This window comes from Papio anubis, chromosome 8 (assembly GCF_008728515.1).
Source record: "Papio anubis isolate 15944 chromosome 8, Panubis1.0, whole genome shotgun sequence".
Taxonomy (NCBI): domain Eukaryota; kingdom Metazoa; phylum Chordata; class Mammalia; order Primates; family Cercopithecidae; genus Papio; species Papio anubis.
This window is the reverse complement of record NC_044983.1, coordinates 135,865,750-135,882,840: the sequence shown is the minus strand read 5'-3', so window position 1 is coordinate 135,882,840 and position 17,091 is coordinate 135,865,750. Positions and strand designations below refer to the sequence as shown.

General features: G+C 42.8%; 1 protein-coding gene across 49 annotated transcripts in view; it reads left to right on the top strand.

Annotated features, from left to right (window-relative positions):
- Nucleotides 1–17,091, top strand: part of PTK2 (protein tyrosine kinase 2) — a 322,010-nt gene that overhangs the window by 270,478 nt on the left and 34,441 nt on the right. For all 49 annotated transcript variants that reach the window (XM_017962371.2, XM_021942917.1, XM_021942938.1 and 46 more), the window contains 3 exons: nucleotides 3,894–3,980; nucleotides 7,492–7,629; nucleotides 9,156–9,287. In XM_017962371.2, the coding sequence (XP_017817860.1) occupies nucleotides 3,894–3,980; nucleotides 7,492–7,629; nucleotides 9,156–9,287 (357 nt within the window). The remainder of the gene's footprint in view (nucleotides 1–3,893; nucleotides 3,981–7,491; nucleotides 7,630–9,155; nucleotides 9,288–17,091) is intronic.

The window sequence follows — 17,091 nt, the reverse complement described above, 5'->3', positions numbered from 1 at the left end:
ACTGCCAGAAATCTCACTTGCTGACCTCTACCTTAATGCCAATTGTGCGATCATGGAAAGCACCCTTACTAATACAGTTCTCCCTTGATATCTGCAAGGGATGGAGATTAAAATCCACAGATGCATAAATTCCTTATATAAGATAGCACAGTATTGCATATAACCTACATACCTCTTCCAGTATACTTATTTTTGTTGTTGTTGTTGGCTTGTTCTGTTTTTTGAGACGGAGACTCTCACTCTCCAGGCTGGAGTGCCATGGTGCGATCTCGGCTCACTGCAACCTCTGCCTCCCGGGTTCAAGCTATTCTCACGCCTCAGCCTCCCAAGTAGCTGGGATTACAGGCGTGCGCCACAACACCTGGCTAATGTTTTCGTATTTTTAGTAAAGACAAGGTTTCACCATGTTGACCAGGCTGGTCTCAAACTCCTGACCTCAGGTAATCCGCCCACCACGGGAGCTGGTTATTGTACTCCTTTTGTCATTGACAGTAGGGAGGCATAGAGAGCTGAAGCACCCTACTGTGAACACTGACAGTCTGGCTCAAAGCCTGCCCTCTTGACCACCATGCTAACCTCCAATTTGTAGAGAACAGAAGTAGAGCTGTTTTACCAATACAGTTGTGCTCTCCATGGCTGTTGGTTAGCAACATTTGATTTTGTGGTGTCCTTTGTGCAAATATTTTGTCTATCATAAAACATATTTTCAACTTTTTACCTTTTATTTTTATTTTGAAATGGAACCTTGTGTTATCATTTGCTACCCAGTTAAGTCTTTGCATCACTGTGAGATAGTTTACATTGGTTTTGCCATTCTCTGATCTATTTATTTTGTATATTCCTTTTTATTTGGTGAGTCAGAAGTACGCTTATAGAATAGCATCATGGCACAGCAGATTTTGGAGTCACGCAGTTCTACCATTACCACCTATATGCCCCTATTTAGATTGCCCAATTTATCTGAGACTCTGTAAAATAGGGATTATAATATTGCTTCATAGCAATGTCGTGATCAAGATTATCAAATTGTAAGTAAAGTAGGTAGTTCAGTACACACAGAATACACAGTAAATTGCACCTTTTTTTTTTTTTTTTTTTTTGCCTGAATTTATCAAGAGTGCATCACTGTGCAGCTGTCAGCTCTGTTTATTGTTCCAGTCCCCGGCTCAGCCTCATTCCGTTCTTGGACTCCAAGAGCATTTGATTCATGAAACCCTTTCCCCTGCAACCATTATTAATGCTTGTATATTAACACATATCTTTAAAACAAGTACAAAGGTAGCCAAACTCTTTTTTTTTTTTTTTTGCCTCTTTTAATTCAACACAACCATGTCGTAGAACACCCTTTGGAAATTGCCACCCTAGCACACAGAGTAGAGAAAAGCCTAGAATGCTCTCTTTATACCTTTTTCCTGTTTGGGGTGTCTTTGGGGGAATTCATGTTGTTATTTAGTTAAGTTTAGAGTAGACTCTATCTGGAACACTGCTTGAAACATGACAGGGCTAAGCGAAAAGGAAGGATTTTTCGCCCTCAGGAATTTAGCAGCTCATAATAGCAGGGGTAGAGCAAGTGCAAAGTACCTGCAACCCAGGGTAGGGTTTGAAAAAGGCCTCCTTAGGATAGAACAGAGGACATATGTTGATGTTAGGCTGGCAAAAGCAGGAGCTGTTCTGTGAAAAAAGTAACATCTAAAAGACTGAAAGGATCAGAAGTATTCTACAGATGGAGGGAGGAGACATTCCAGGCAGAGGGGACAGTATAAGCAAAACTGAGGGGGAAGTGAGACTGATTTAGAGACCAAAACATACTCTGGACCTAACTAGAGCAAAGCACGTGTTTACCCAGCACTGTGGGAGACAGACAGGCACTAAGGAGTTTTCTTTCCTAAGCTTGATGGGACTTAAATCCATTTCATTTTATTCTGGACTTAATTTGGCTAGACAGTAATGGGTTTCCACCTTGTTAAATCCTCCAAGTTTTAAAAGACTTTATTGACTTCTTCGAGATTTCTGTTTCAGACTAAATTGTTCTTTCACTATGAACTTTGAATTCATTTATCCCAGAAACAAAGTGAGAATTTAAGACCTGGAAGTGACTTTAGAGATCCTCTAGCTCACCCCCATCTTATGGATGAGGATCTAGAAGCCAGTCAGTTTCATCACTTGACCATAGTAACACAACCAGGAAGTAGGCAAACAATAGAACACAAGTGCCTTCTCTCCAGGTCCCGGACTGCTGGACAGAGAGCATTTGGTTCCCTCGGGCTCAGAATATTCAGTATCCCGTTTTGTTATTAATGATACTTCAGTAGCTTTATTAAGATACAATTTACATGCCATATGGTTTATCCACTGAAAGTGTGCAGTTCGGCTGGGCACAGTGGCTCACTCCTGTAATCCCAGCACTTTGGGAGGCTGAGGCAAGCAGATCACTTAAGGCCAGGAGTTCAAGACCAGCCTGGCCAACATGGCAAAACCCTGTCTCTACTGTAAATACAAAAATTAACCTGGTGAGGTGCCGCATGCCTGTAATCCCAGCTACTTGAGAAGCTGGGGCATGAGAATTGCTCAAACCCGGGAGGCAGTGGTTGCAGTAAGCCGGGATTGTACACTGCACTCCAGCCTGTATGGTAGAGTGAGACTCTAAATAAATAAATTGTACAATTCAATGTTTTTTAGTATATTCAGAGTTGTGCAACCATCACCACAACCAGTTTTAGGACTTCTGTTTTTAGTAGAGACGGGGTCTTACTGTGTTGCCCAGGCTGGTCTCAAACTCCTGGGCTCAAGTGATCATCCCACCTCGGCCTCCCAAAGTGCTGGGATTACAGGCGTGAGCCATAGCGCCCAGCCTAGAACATTTTTATGAAATGTTCTAAAATGAAATCCTGCACCCATTAGCAGTCATCCCCCATTTCCTCCTCCTTCCGACCGCTGGCAATCACTTATGTACTTGCTGTCTATATTAATCTTTGCTAGTCTAGATATTTCATTAAAAAAATCGTATGTTCTTTGTGACTGACTTTTTTCACTTAGAATGTTTCGAAAGTTCATCTAAGTCGTAGCACGTGTCAGTACTTTATTCCCTTTAATTACAAATAATATCCCTTTCATAGGTATACAGCATTTTGTTTATCCATTTACATCAGTTGACGGACATGGACTGTTCCCCATTTTTAGCTATTGTGAATAATACTGTTAAGAACATTCATATACATGTTTGTGTTTACTTATTTGTTTTTTTCAAAGATACAGTCTTGCTATGTTGCCCAGGCTGGCCTCTTAATTCCTCGGCTCAAGCGACCCTCCCACTTCAGCCTCCTGAGTAGCTGATGCACATGTTTTTGTGTGGATATATACTTTCATTTCTCTGTTACATATACCTGAAAGTAGAATTGCTGGATCATATGCTAGTTCTCTATTTAGTTTTTCAGGAATACCCATACTGTCTTCCATAGTGACTACACCATTTTACATTCCCATCAGACTGGCCTGATTGGTTTTCAACTCCTGACCTCAAACAATCTGCCTACCTTGGCCTCCCAAAGTGCTAGGATTACAGGCGTAAGTTACCGTGCCCTGCCCAAGATTTAAGTTTTCTTCTAAGAATCTTAGAGTTTTTAACTTTTACATTTAGACATGTAATCCATTTCGAGTTAATTTTTGTGTGTATTGGGAGGAAGAGGTCAAACTTCGGTTTTTCACGGGTAGCTGTCCAGTTGCCACAGGATCATTTGTTGAAAAGACTGTTCTTTCCGCATTGAAATGTCTTAGCATCTTTTTATCATTCTTCTCAACTAAGCTCTATTAGGAAAATGTCTTTCTCTATTCATAAAGTACAGGTTTGTCAAAATCCAAAGGTTCATTCATATGATGCTCTGTTGATTTTATAGCCCAGCAGACCGGGTTATCCTAGTCCGAGGTCCAGCGAAGGATTTTATCCCAGCCCACAGCACATGGTACAAACCAATCATTACCAGGTATGCCAGTCATTACGGGTATAAACTGTGTTACTTGATTATTTAGCACTTTTGGGATAGAGAGGTACATTGTGTATGTTTTTATTTGTGTACTTATGAGTATGATTTGGCCGATAGAAAGCTGGGTAAGTGGTTACCCTAATCATTGACTGATGTTGTCTCAACACCCCACACAGAGGGCGTTTTGCTTTTCACGCCTTCTTCAAGTGGACAGGGCCAGGGCCTGCTGCCATTCTTAGGCACGTTTTCATCCACTCGCTATGGTAAAAGGCAAGGTGAAGCCAGTGGGCACACACTCTGCAGAGGGAGTACTGAACTGGACAGTTTTTATGGAAGGCAAGAATAAAATTCAAAATTAACAGAACCCAGATGAAATACCATATGGACAAGTGTGAAAAGTGTTAGATTTATAGACAGATACCCTGTGCAAATTAGAAAAAAATACCCTTGAATGAAAAGGGCCTGAAACAAAGTAAACAATTCATTTGTTTCGAGAAAAAGTTACTAACTTTTACTGAGGTATACCTTACAATGCACAGGTCTTTGTTCCGGCAGATGCATACCCCAGTGCATCCCATCCTCACTTCAGGGTATAGAGCGTGTCTGTGACCCCGGCAGTTCCTTTGTGCCCCTTCCCATCAGGCACCTCCTGCCCCAGGAGCAACCACTCTTCTCACTTCTAGTATCAGAGATTTCTGCCTGTTCTAGAATTTTATATAAATAGATCATATAGAGTGTGCTTTTTAGGGCTTATCTTTTTTTAACTCATTGTAATGTCTGTAGAAGTCAGAGTCCTATTGAGGGTGTCGGTACTTAACCTTTCCTACCTCCTTCACAGAGTTGTTGAAAGCATGGTTTAAATTAAGGCCTCTTGGGTCAAAATGGGCAAAAAATCTTAACTTTGGTACTTAACTGTCAGTAATAAGGGAGAATGTAAGCACTTTCTTATTAGAAAAGATAGGTCAGTGGTAGTTTAGAACAGCAAATTTCAGCCTCTTTAGCCTCCAGATTCTAATGTATTAATTCTGGAGCCCAAGAATAGCTTATCGTTAGCAAGCAACCTCAGTAGGTTCTGAGGTAGATGACTCAGTCAGACCTATGTTTTGGGAGACACTGTTCTGAGATGGCCGCTTGCCTGGCAGAAGAGGAGTGAATCGTTTTTCTTGGGCACCTGTCTGTTCGTTCAGCAGGGTTGCACTGAATGTTCATCTACTCTGCCTGGCACTATTCTAGGCACTGGGAATATGAAGACAAATAAAGTACTCTTTTTTCTCATGGAAGGAGCTCACAGGGCCCTTTGTCAGTTTAGATTACTACCAGTTTCGTAAGTGAAGAAGCCAAAACCCTGACCCAGCACAAGGGTCAGAGCAATGGGAAGTACACAGGTGGCCTAAAGAAAGAAACCCCACCTCTATGATTGCTGAGAGACCCTGAGCTCTGGCAAACAAGCAGATGGGCCCCAGAGTCTGTGCCTGGCTGGTATGGAAAGTGAACTGGCCCTGAGTGGGAATTGAATACGAGCATTGTTTTGAGAAAACATGACAGCACCTGCTTAATGAGACAAGCTGTTAGCAGAGAGACAGTTCTCTTTGTGTCCCAGCAGGCCTGGTCTGTGGCACTGTCAAGATTTGAAACTCTCATATGTGTTTGTTAGTGGCTGTCTCTCACCAGTGCAGTGGAAGCCCCTGAGAGTGAGGACTTGTCTCTATTTTAAGGGCTTAGAGCAGCGTGTAAAAGTGAGTAAATAGAGAATTAAGTAAAACATTGATTTTTTTCATTGAACTAATGTGTGATTAACCTTTCCCAAGCCTAAATTTTCCTCTCTTGTAAATGAGACCAACTATGAGACATTTCCTGAAGTTACTTCATTTTTAGCCTAAAGTGATCCTTCTACATGGTTACTATTATGTAGAAAACTGCCTTAGACTATTTTAAACCTCCTTGTGAAAATTCCTAAATGTTGTCTGGCAATAATATGTCCCTTTTCACCAAAAATCTTGATATAGCATTTTGCATTTAGTAGCAGTTTTTATTATTAAGATATTTTCATTCAAATAAACTGTGAGAACTAACTGTATGTCTCACTTGAAAATTCATTAATTTTATATTGTCCATATGGAGTTTTGGTATAAATTAATGCCTAGAGACCGAATAAATGCACAAAACCTTTGTTGAAGGATGTGTTGATATTTGGAAATACAGTTTTGGCTGTGCTTTATCTCACTAAAAAATTAACTGACAACACCCACCATGCAGCAGTAGCCTAATGAGGTGTGGAAACCAATACTGATTCTGTTCTCTGTCTTTCTCTTGATTGAGAGAAGGAACCATATAAAGAAACCTGTCTTATTTTCCCTCTGCCTTGAAATTTTTCTCTATGTCCAACCGAATGTCTTCTCTCTGCCTTAGTCATCATTGTTAGAATTTAAAGGTACGACTTATCCTACCATCAGCTCTCAGGTCATTAGAGGACAAACAGTTGAGGGGTTTTGTGTGTGTGTGTTTTGTTGTTGTTATTCTTGTTAGGGGATAGTGGTTGGTTGGGCAGGAAAGGGGATTTCTAGAGCAGAGTGTGGCACAGCCATTTTTGTGGCTTCCTGTTGCTTTTGCATCCAAGGATGGCCTGCACTCATTATTTTAGTAAATGTGAAATTCCAAAGAAACAATTTCTTATTTTCTAGTATATACTTGCACTAGCTCTCTAATGCAGCCATAACAAATGTCCTTTCTTGAGACTTTAGCTGAGAGTCCATTTCCTTGCCTTATCAGCTTCTATAGGCCACCCACATGCCTTGGCTCACGGTCCCCTTACTCCGTGTTCTGAAGCCAGAAGTTTTTTGGGTTTTTTGGTTTTGTTTCGTTTTTTTGTTTTTTTGAGACAAGAGTCTCGCTCTGTCACCCAGGCTGGAGTGCAGTGGCGCGATCTCGGCTCACTGCAAGCTCCTCCTCCCGGGTTCACACCATTCTCCTGCCTCAGCCTCCCGATTAGCTGGGACTACAGGCGCCCGCCACCGCGCCTGGCTAGTTTTTTGTATTTTTTAGTAGAGATGGGGTTCACCGTGTTAGCCAGGATGGTCTCATCTCCTGACCTTGTGATCCGTCCACCTCGGCCTCCCAAAGTGCTGGGATTATAGACTTGAGCCACTGTGCCCGGCCCAGAGCCAGCAGTATTAACTCTCTCTGACCCTTCTTCAGTGGTCCCATGTCCCTCCCTCCTCTTACACTTCCCTCTTGCACTTTTAAGGACCCTTGTAATTACACTGGACTCACTCAGATATCCTGGATACCCTCCCATCCCAAGGTCCTTGACTTACAACCACATTTGCAAAGTCTCTTTCACCATGTAAGGAAACATATTCACATGTTCAAGGGATTAGAACATGGGTATCTCTGGGGGGCCATAATTATGCCTACCACAATATTCTCTGTAATTTTAGTTTCCTTTGTGTATGAAGCAGAACTGTGCAGATGTTATAGTTGAACATTACCTTGCCTCCTTACTCATTCACAGGTTTCTGGCTACCCTGGTTCACATGGAATCACAGCCATGGCTGGCAGCATCTATCCAGGTCAGGCATCTCTTTTGGACCAAACAGATTCATGGAATCATAGACCTCAGGAGATAGCAATGTGGCAGCCCAATGTGGAGGTAAATCGGGTGTCTTGGGCTTCAGTTTGTTAACTTATAAAGGATGGCAAAGCTGGGCATGGTGGCTTACACCTGTAATCCCAGCACTTTTGGGAGGCTAAAGTAGGAGGATTGCTTGAGCCCAAGAGTTTGAAACCAGTCTGGGCAACATAACGAGACCCTGTCTCTACAAAAAATAGAAAATTAGTCACGTATGGTGGTATATGCCTGCAGTCCTAGCTACTCGGGATGCTGGGGTGAGAGGATCGTTTGAGCCTAGGAAGTTGAGACTGCAGTGAGCTGAGATCGTGCCACTACACTCCAGCCTGGGCAACAGAACAAGAACCTGTCTCAAAAAAAAAAAAAAAAAAGTAACAAAGCATGGCCTAAGGCACCTTTTATTTCTAAATCCTAAGATTTATTGATTTTAATGACTTTTTTTTTTTTTGAGACAGAGGCTCACTCTGTCTCCCAGGCTGGAATGCAGTGGTACGATCTCGGCTTACTGCAACCTCTGCCTCCCAGATTCAAACAATTCTGCCTCAGCCTCCCGAGCAGCTTGGATTACAAGCGCAAGCCACCACGCCCAGCTCATTTTTGTATTTTTTAGTAGAGGCAGAGTTTCACCATGTTGGCCAGGCTGGTCTTGAACCCCTGACTTCAAGTGATCCACCCGCCTCAGCCTCCCAAAGTGCTGGGATTGCAGGCTTGAGCCACCATGCCCGGCCATATTTTAATGACTTAATTCAAAGATCAGGATACTCCATCTACTCAAATGCTTTCTGGTTTCATGAACTTTTTTAACTAAAAGAACCCAGGGAGAAATACTAAAATCTTTAGTCCATATATTTGAAAGGCAAAGCCCTCAGTGGAATATAATCAGCATATGCATGAGGCCAACGAAGAAACAGGAAGACAGAACATTCAGTTCTTTGGACCATGTTAATTTTTACTAAATTTTCCTGGTAAAACCAAGAACTACTCTTACAGTTTAAAAATTTATTTGAGCTGGGTACAGTAACACACATCCATAGTTGCATCTACTCAAGGGGCTGAGGTGGTAAGATAACTTGAGCCTAGGAGTTCGATGCCAGCCTGGGCAACATAGCAAGACCCCATCTCATTTAAAAAAAAAAAAATACTTATTTGAATAAAAGAGCATCTATAGTTGTCTGCTACTTATGTTCTTTTATTTAATATTTAATACTCTATAATATGTATCATATTTCAGCCTTCTACTCTAGATTGTTTCTACTTTTTTACTATAAGTAACAATGTATTCTTTGCACATATTTTGTGTTATTTCTTTAAAATAGACCCCTACAAGTGAATCTGTGAGCTAAAGGGTTGTATACTTGTTAAAGATGCTTGATGCACATGAAATTGCACCCTGCAGAAAAGTTACTCCCACAAGCACAGTATGAGAGATCCTGTTTCTACCATACTTGCTGTTCTGCTTATCTTTTCTTGAAAGACGCATAAAACAATGTAAGAACATAGGAATGGACTTAAGAGACTGGACATGCTGTTTTCAACCCTTCTTCCAGGACTCTACAGCATTGGACCTGCGAGGGATTGGGCAAGTGTTGCCAACCCACCTGATGGAAGAGCGGCTAATCCGACAGCAACAGGAAATGGAAGAAGATCAGCGCTGGCTGGAAAAAGAGGAAAGATTTCTGGTAATTGTGTTCTGAAAGGCTTCTTTGACTTTTTAAGCCATGTTAGAGTCTACTATATTGCAAATTATTGCAAAATGTTATGTTTCAAAGCAGGAGAGTTAGTTTTACAACTACTCCTTAAAACTTGCAATAGGCCGGGGCTGGGCACAGTGGCTCAAGCCTGTAATCCCAGCACTTTGGGAGGCCGAGATGGGCGGATCACGAGGTCAGGAGATCAAGACCATCCTGGCTAACATGGTGAAACCCCATCTCTACTAAAAAAAATACAAAAAACTAGCCGGGCGAGGTGGCGGGCACCTGTAGTCCCAGCTACTCGGGAGGCTGAGGCAGGAGAATGGCGTAAAGCCAGGAGGCGGAGCTTGCAGTGAGCCGAGATCCAGCCACTGCACTCCAGCCTGGGCGACAGAGTGAGACTCCGTCTCAAAAAAAAAAAAAAAAAAAAAAAAAACTTGCAATGGGCCGGGCACAGTGGCCTATTTGGGAGGCTGAGGCAAGCAGATCACCTGAGGTCAGGAGCTCGAGACCAGCCTGGCCAACATGGTGAAACCCAGTCTCTACTAAAAATACAAAAAGTAGCCAGGCGCATGCCTGTAATCCCAGCTACTTGGGAGGCTGAGGCAGAAGAATTGCTTGAACCAGTAGGCAGAGGTTTCAGTGAGCCGAGATCATGCCATTGTATTCCAGCCTGGGCAACAAGCGAAACTCCATCTCAAAACAAAACAAAACAAAACAAAACAAAAACTACTTGCAATAATGTGGCTGGATGTGGTGGTTAATGCCTATAATCCCAGTGCTTTGGGAGACCAAGGCAAGAGGATCACTTAAGCTCAGGAGTTCAAGACCAGCCTAGGCAACACAGCAAGACCCTGTCTCTACAAAAAATAAAAAAAATTAGCCGGGCATTGTGGCTTACACCTGTGGTCCCAGATACTTGAGAGGCTAAGACTGAGTCCAGGAGTTCTAGATTACAGTAAGCTATGATTGTGGCACTGCCCTCTAACAGATCCAAAATCCTGTATCCAAAACCCATAAGGGCCATGTGTGTTTCATAATTCAGTATTTTTTAAATACTAAAAAGTTAGTGTAATATGCTGAACATTATACATTATTTAAGACTCTAACAACATGCCAGAGTTAAAACCACCAGTATTTCTATAGCAAAATGCAAATAATCACATTAACAGTTAAATAAAGATTATAAGATGCTTCATCTGTTCAGGTTTTACTACCATATTAGTTTGTTTCAAACATAGAAAAGCACACTTAACATTTTCAGAACTTTTTAGGTTTTAGAAATGAGGATAGAGGAATGTGGACTTGTCCTTTTATTATCTTCATTTTAACAGAACAGGAGAGAGAGACCCAGAGAGCCTCTGTGCCACAGGTCAAGACTGTCTCTTACGGGAAAAGAAAAAAGAAAGAAAAAGCTTGCGATAATGGATTATTTGCTTTTATAATTATCTTTTAGGGATAAATTTCTCTAAAATTTTAGTAGTGTCATTTTGGGCTCAGAGATACGAGCATTTGTTTGGTTTTTCATTACCGCATTGTTTACCCAGAAACAACTCCTGCTTCCATGTCAGCTTACATAAACTATTGCATCTTGCTACTGCAGGCTGTGTAACAAGACAGCTAAGATTTGCCTTCCTGGCATTTGTGGCTGATGTGAACCTCCTCCCGGATGTGTCTGGACATATGCATGGGAAATGTCTTCCTTCAGGCAACCCTTATTGAAAACCACTTCAGAAGTCCCTTGGGGACACAGAGGAAGTGGTGGGACAGAGCAATCTCTGTATGTTACTTGACACAAAGGTCCTTTTAGACTCATGGTCCCTGCTGCCAAGCAATTCTGTGCCCTCAGCCTCAGAACTAAGGACTGTGAGAACCTATTCCCCACTCTCCTTGAACCCGGAATAGCTATTTCAGTCTTCCTGTAGTTGCCTCAATCATATTATGGCTGAAAGAAGCCAGGATTCATAATTTAGAGCCAGTAACTTTACCTGGTCTCTCATGCTTTGCATCATTAAACATTCACTGACACTAACTTTGTGTTAAATTTAACCAATTTAGAATTTTGAAAGCATAGGATAAAACTTTCCTTCTGAATTAAAGCAAATCTTGAGATTATAAGGCAGATGGAAAAAAAAATTGTTATTTTTAGCCTGGCACGGTGGATCACACCTGTAATTCATCCCAGCACTTTGGGAGGCCAAGGTGGACAGATCACTTGAGGCCGGGAGTTCGAGATCAGCCTAGCCAACATGGTGAAATCCTGTCTCTACTGAAAAAAAAAAAAAGAAAAAAAGGTGCAGTAACTCATGCCTGTAATCCCAGCACTTCGGGAGGCTGAGGCGGGCTGATTACTTGAGGTCAGAAGTTCGAGACCAGCCTGGCCAACATGGCAAAACCCCGTCTCCACTAAAAATACAAAAATTAGCCAGGTGTGGTGATGCGTGCCTGTAATGCCAGCTACTCAGGAGGCTGAGGCAGAAGAATTGCTTGAACCTAGGAGGCAGAGGCTGCAGTGAGCCAAGATGGCACTCCAGCCTGGGTGACAGAGCAAAACTCAAAAAAACAAAAATTAGCCAGGCATGGTGGTACACACCTGTAGTCCCAGCTCTTCAGGAGGTTGAGGCATGAGAATTGCTTGAACCCAGGAAGAAGTGGTTGCAGTGAGCTGAGATTGTACCGCTGCACTCCAGCCTGGGTGACAGAGTAAGACTCTGGAAAAAAAGGAAAAAAAAAATGTTATTATTTACTACCACTAATCTGAGTGAATTAATTTGGATATTATATCTATTCTAAGAACATATGTTCTCTAGCCCTACATTTCAAAACTATTTTTTGTCCAGATAGCCTCTTTTACCAGGCAGCATTGATTTGTATTTTTAAAGGTAGATGTTATAGATTCTCCAAGCTAGAGTTCTTGTATTTCAGTCCCATATATGACTGCATTTGGACAAAGGGTTTGCTACCAAATGTTGTGAAATGCTACTGCTGTTCTATTGCTCTGACAAAGAAGAACATCAGGAAGAGCAGAAGAGAACCCTGTGTATCACTAGGGGTATTGGGGGAGGCAGCAGAGTGTGGATAACATTTGAGCCAAGGCTTAAAGGAGAAATTGGAATTTTTAGGGCAGACAGGCTAGGGAAATACATTCCAGGAAGAGTGAAGAGTGTGGGTAATGACATGGGGTCAAAAGGCTATATTCCAGCCAGGCACAGTGAATAATCTCAGCTGCTCGACAGGTTGAGGCAGGGAGATCGCTTGAGTCTAGGAGTTTGAGACTAGCCTGGGCTTAGCAAGACCCTGTGGCAAAAAAAAAAAAAAAAAAAAAAGCCCTAAAGGGAGGAGGATCAAGTACCCAGAATTCCTACAATATATTATATAAAATGTCTAATCTCCAACAAAAAATTACAAGACATACAAAGGAACAGAAATATATATGAATGATACACAAAAGAAAAAAAGACTGTTCTGGCTGGGCACAGTGATTCACGCCTGTAACCCCAGCACTTTGGGAGGCTGAGGCAGGTGGATCATCTGAGGTCAGGAGTTCAAGACTGGCCTGGCCGACATGGTGAAATCCCGTCTGTACTAAAAATACAAAATTGGCATGCCTATAATCCCGGCTACTTGGGAGGCTGAAGCAGGAGAATCGTTTGAACCTGGGAGGCAGAGGTTACAGTAAGCCAAGATCATGCCACTGCACTCTAACCTGGGCAACAGAGCGAGACTCCGTTTAAAAAAAAAAAAAAATGCACACACACAAACTGTATTATAAGAACTTCCTGTATCTGGATGTGACCAAAGCAGAGCATGTTTGTGGGGAAATGGAAAATATTTCTTACTATGTGTTTTGGGTTTTGTTTTTAACTTAATAACCATGTAATTGGAGCATCTTCATTTGGTCCTAAACCTGTCTTTTGGGTAACTTCTGAGATAGCTTGCCTGGTGCTAATCTTGGAGGCCATGATGGCATCGAGGCAATTTCCCACTCAAGTACCTTTCCTTTTTTTTTTTTTCCCAAAACAGGGTCTCACACTGTCACCCAGGGTAGAGTGCAGTGCAGTGGCACAATCACGGCTCATTCCAACCTTGACCTCCTGGGCTTAATCTGTCCTCCCACCTCAGCCTCCCAAGTAGCTGGGACTACAGTCACGCACCACCACGCCCAGCTAATTTTTGTTTTTGGTAGAGTTTTATCATGTTAGCCAGGCTAGAACAAGCATCTTTCTTAATGCTGGTAAGATGGTATTGTATTTTTATCTTTGCTTGTTTTCCTTACTAGACTGAGCACCTCATGAGTGCAGAGACCATGGACCATGTCTTCTTTTTGTGTCACCTCAAGGATGACACATTACCTACACCAGGGTTTCTCAGCCTGGGCATTGTTGACATTTGGGACTGGGTAATTCTTTGTTGTAGGAGACTGTCCTATGAATAGTAGGAGTTCTTAGCAACATCCCTGGCCTCTACCCACAAGGTGCCAGAGAACCTTACTGAGTGCCAAGCGTGAAGCTTGAATGAACTTACTGTATTATGATGTGCACTCCTGCGTTCTCTCCCCCAAACCCCTGTACTCTCACACATGCTCACTCTCACCCTCTTTCTCTAATAAAACATAAGTTCCTTAATGGCAGCAGCTGTGACTTAACTGTCTTCATCCTGCTTCATTTTTCTCCTAATGTTTCTCACTGTGTGACAATGTCTCGCTTGTTTTCCTATCTCCTCCACTAAAGTGTAAGCATCACAAAGATGAGAACTTTATTTATTCAGCACTCTCCCCCAGCTCCTATAGTACCATTTGTTCAGCAGTAATAAGGCTCAAGCAGTATTTATTAAGCGAATGAATGTACCGCCATACAGTGTTAAGCATCTAAATGTTAGAGGTCAAGAGGGAAGAAGGAAGAATCTGGGGCAGGAATCATAGCGTTTGTGTCACTATTTTTCATCTAAAAACAAGTAATGCATGAACCCTGGGGAAGTAGATATAATTATTTTACAAATGAATAAATTAAAATGTAATAGACATAAAAGTCATGGGGGACCTTTTAAAGTTCAGTTCCCCGGGACTAGAGAATTGCAGTGGATATGGAGAGGCCAAGGACCTAGAGTGATAACAAGCACCCCAGTTGATTTTTGAGATGTGGTCCCAAGGTCACTCTCTGATCTTAGGCCTGGCAGTGTTTTTTAAGATTTGAAGCAGATGTCATCTCAGAAAGATCACCTTAGGGTCGGGCACCGTGGCTCGTGCCTGTAGTCCCAGCACTTTGGGAGGCCGAGGCGGGTGGATCATCTGAGGTCAGGAGTTCGAGACCAACATGACCAAACCCTATCTGTACTAAAAATACAAAAATTAGCCAGGTGTGGTGGCGCTCTCCTGTAATCCCAGCTACTCAGGAGCCTGCAGCAGGAGAATTGCTTGAACCCAAGAGGCAGAGGTTGCAGTGAGCTGAGATTGTTCCACTATACTCCAGCCTGGGTGACAGAGTGAGACTCTGTCTCAAAAAAAAAAAAAACCGCTTTAGCCTTGCCTTGCTGACTGATGGCTCAGAGGGCAAGATAGGAAATGCAGAGATCCATTAGGAAGTTGAGTGGTCATTCAAATAAATGACAGCAGGATCTAAGCTGGAAAAGGCAAAGTGGGAAGGAGCAGAGAAAACAGACTTAAAAGGGACAAGATTGGTGAATTGGTATAGGACGTCAAGAGGAAGGAAGAATCCAGGACAGAAATCATAGCATTAGTGTCACCAAAAGTAACACTGTGCTACAAAATGAAATAAAATTCAGAATGAGGAGTCCATGTCAGGGAAACATGATGATGCCAGGTTTGGACATCTGGGATATGCAAATGGGAATGCAGAGGAGGTGGCTGGATATCAGGCATAGAGCCCGCAGGAGGTGGTCTGGGCTAGAGATTCAGATTTTTAGACAGCCGCATGGAAAGCTTGGCAAACTGGGAATAACGCCTGGTGCAGGTGTAGTGTGAGGACTACCCTGGCCATCTATCAGTTGGAAGGTAGTGTGTGTTGGATGTAGAAGCGCTCGTGACACTGTCGAGTGGTGATGGTGGCAGCTAGGTGTCTGGGTATGCACACACATGCTTTATGGTCCTTCATTTGGTGAAGGGACTCTAACAATGATAATTATATCTCATTGTGGTCCTTTTTATGCTGTGTATGTGTAAAAATTACTGTTGGTTTCCATGGTATCTGCTATTTACAAGCTTGATTCTGTGCCTTGGCCTTTGGCATGAGCTAGACCCAGAGCTATTGGTCTGTGTCCTTGTAGCCACCAGGCCAGACCACTGCACCTACTTTTAGGTTAATCAGGTCATTGTTGAAGCTGTGTGTCATAAGTCTTTCTGTCCTCTTAGGCCAAGGAAGCTTCCAGTACAGGGCTTCTCAAACTGCATGGAAGGGCCAGTTTGTATCTTTCTAAACCGTTGCAGACCAATACTCTTGTAAAATAAAATTTCAAAATCATTGACTAGAAAGACATAAAAATACAAGCCAGACTTTTTTGATGGCCTAAAAATTACTGTTTCAGATTGCTATAAAAATGTCTAAAGATGCTTACCGGGCCGGGCGCGGTGGCTCACGCCTGTAATCCTAGCACTTAGGGAGGCCGAGGCGGGCGGATCACGAGGTCAGGAGATCGAGACCATCCTGGCTAACACGGTGAAACCCCGTCTCTATTAAGAAATACAAAAAACTAGCCGGGCGAGGTGGCGGGCGCCTGTAGTCCCAGCTACTCGGGAGGCTGAGGCCAGAGAATGGCGTGAACCCGGGAGGCGGAGCTTGCAGTGAGCTGAGATCCGGCCACTGCACTCCAGCCTGGGCGACAGAGCGAGACTCCGTCTCAAAAAAAAAAAAAAAAAAAAAAGATGCTTACCTTCTGTTTTCATCTTCATAAACTGATTCATTCCCAGACCCACCCAGACCTACTGCTCTGGTCCTGCCATTTACTTCAGTAAGGTCAGCTCTGCACCGTGTTAGATAAGTTCTGTTCTTATTTGAAAAATTAACTTGCTTTAGTATTACCCAAATATTAGATCAAAACCGATGTCTTTTGAATCGCTTCTGCTTTCAGAGAGCACATCATCACATCATTTTTTATGGTTGCTACTGCTAGTCACATCTCTTACTTTTTGAGTACTTCAGTGGGTCAGGAGTCCCTCCTCTGGATCTCTGCATTATCTCAACAACTCTGCACAGAATGTGTTTTATCGTAGCAGCCCAGATGCTCTTGCTCAAGGTCAGGTGGCCCCACAGAAGATACTCTGTACTATACCTAGCTCTCCTTTTTTTTTTTTTTTTTAAATTGAGACAAAGTCTCACTCTGTGGCCCTGACTGGAGTGCAGTGGCACAATCCTAGTTCACTGCATCCCTAACCTCCTGGGCTCAAGTCATCCTCCTGCCTCAGCCTCCTTCCAGAGTAGCTGCGACTACAGGCATACACCACCAAGCCTGGCTAATTTTGTTAGTTTTTTTAATAGAGATAGGGTCTCACTTTGTTGTCCGTGCTGGTCTCAAACTTCTGGGCTCAAGCGATTCTCCCACCGTGGCTTCACAAAATGTTGGGATTACAGGCATGAGTCACCACGCCTGGTCCCACACTCCCCTCTCTTGTTCCCAGGTCAGATACTGTCCTTTCTGAAATAGTTCTGTGCCTGCAAATATACTCTGAAAGCTGTCTTACAAAGTGAGTGCCAGAGAGTGCTGGCAACCTTAGTTAGAACCTCAGTTGGTTGAAAGAGCTTTCTTTCCTATTGGGCATTGCTTAAAAATAGAGTAACTT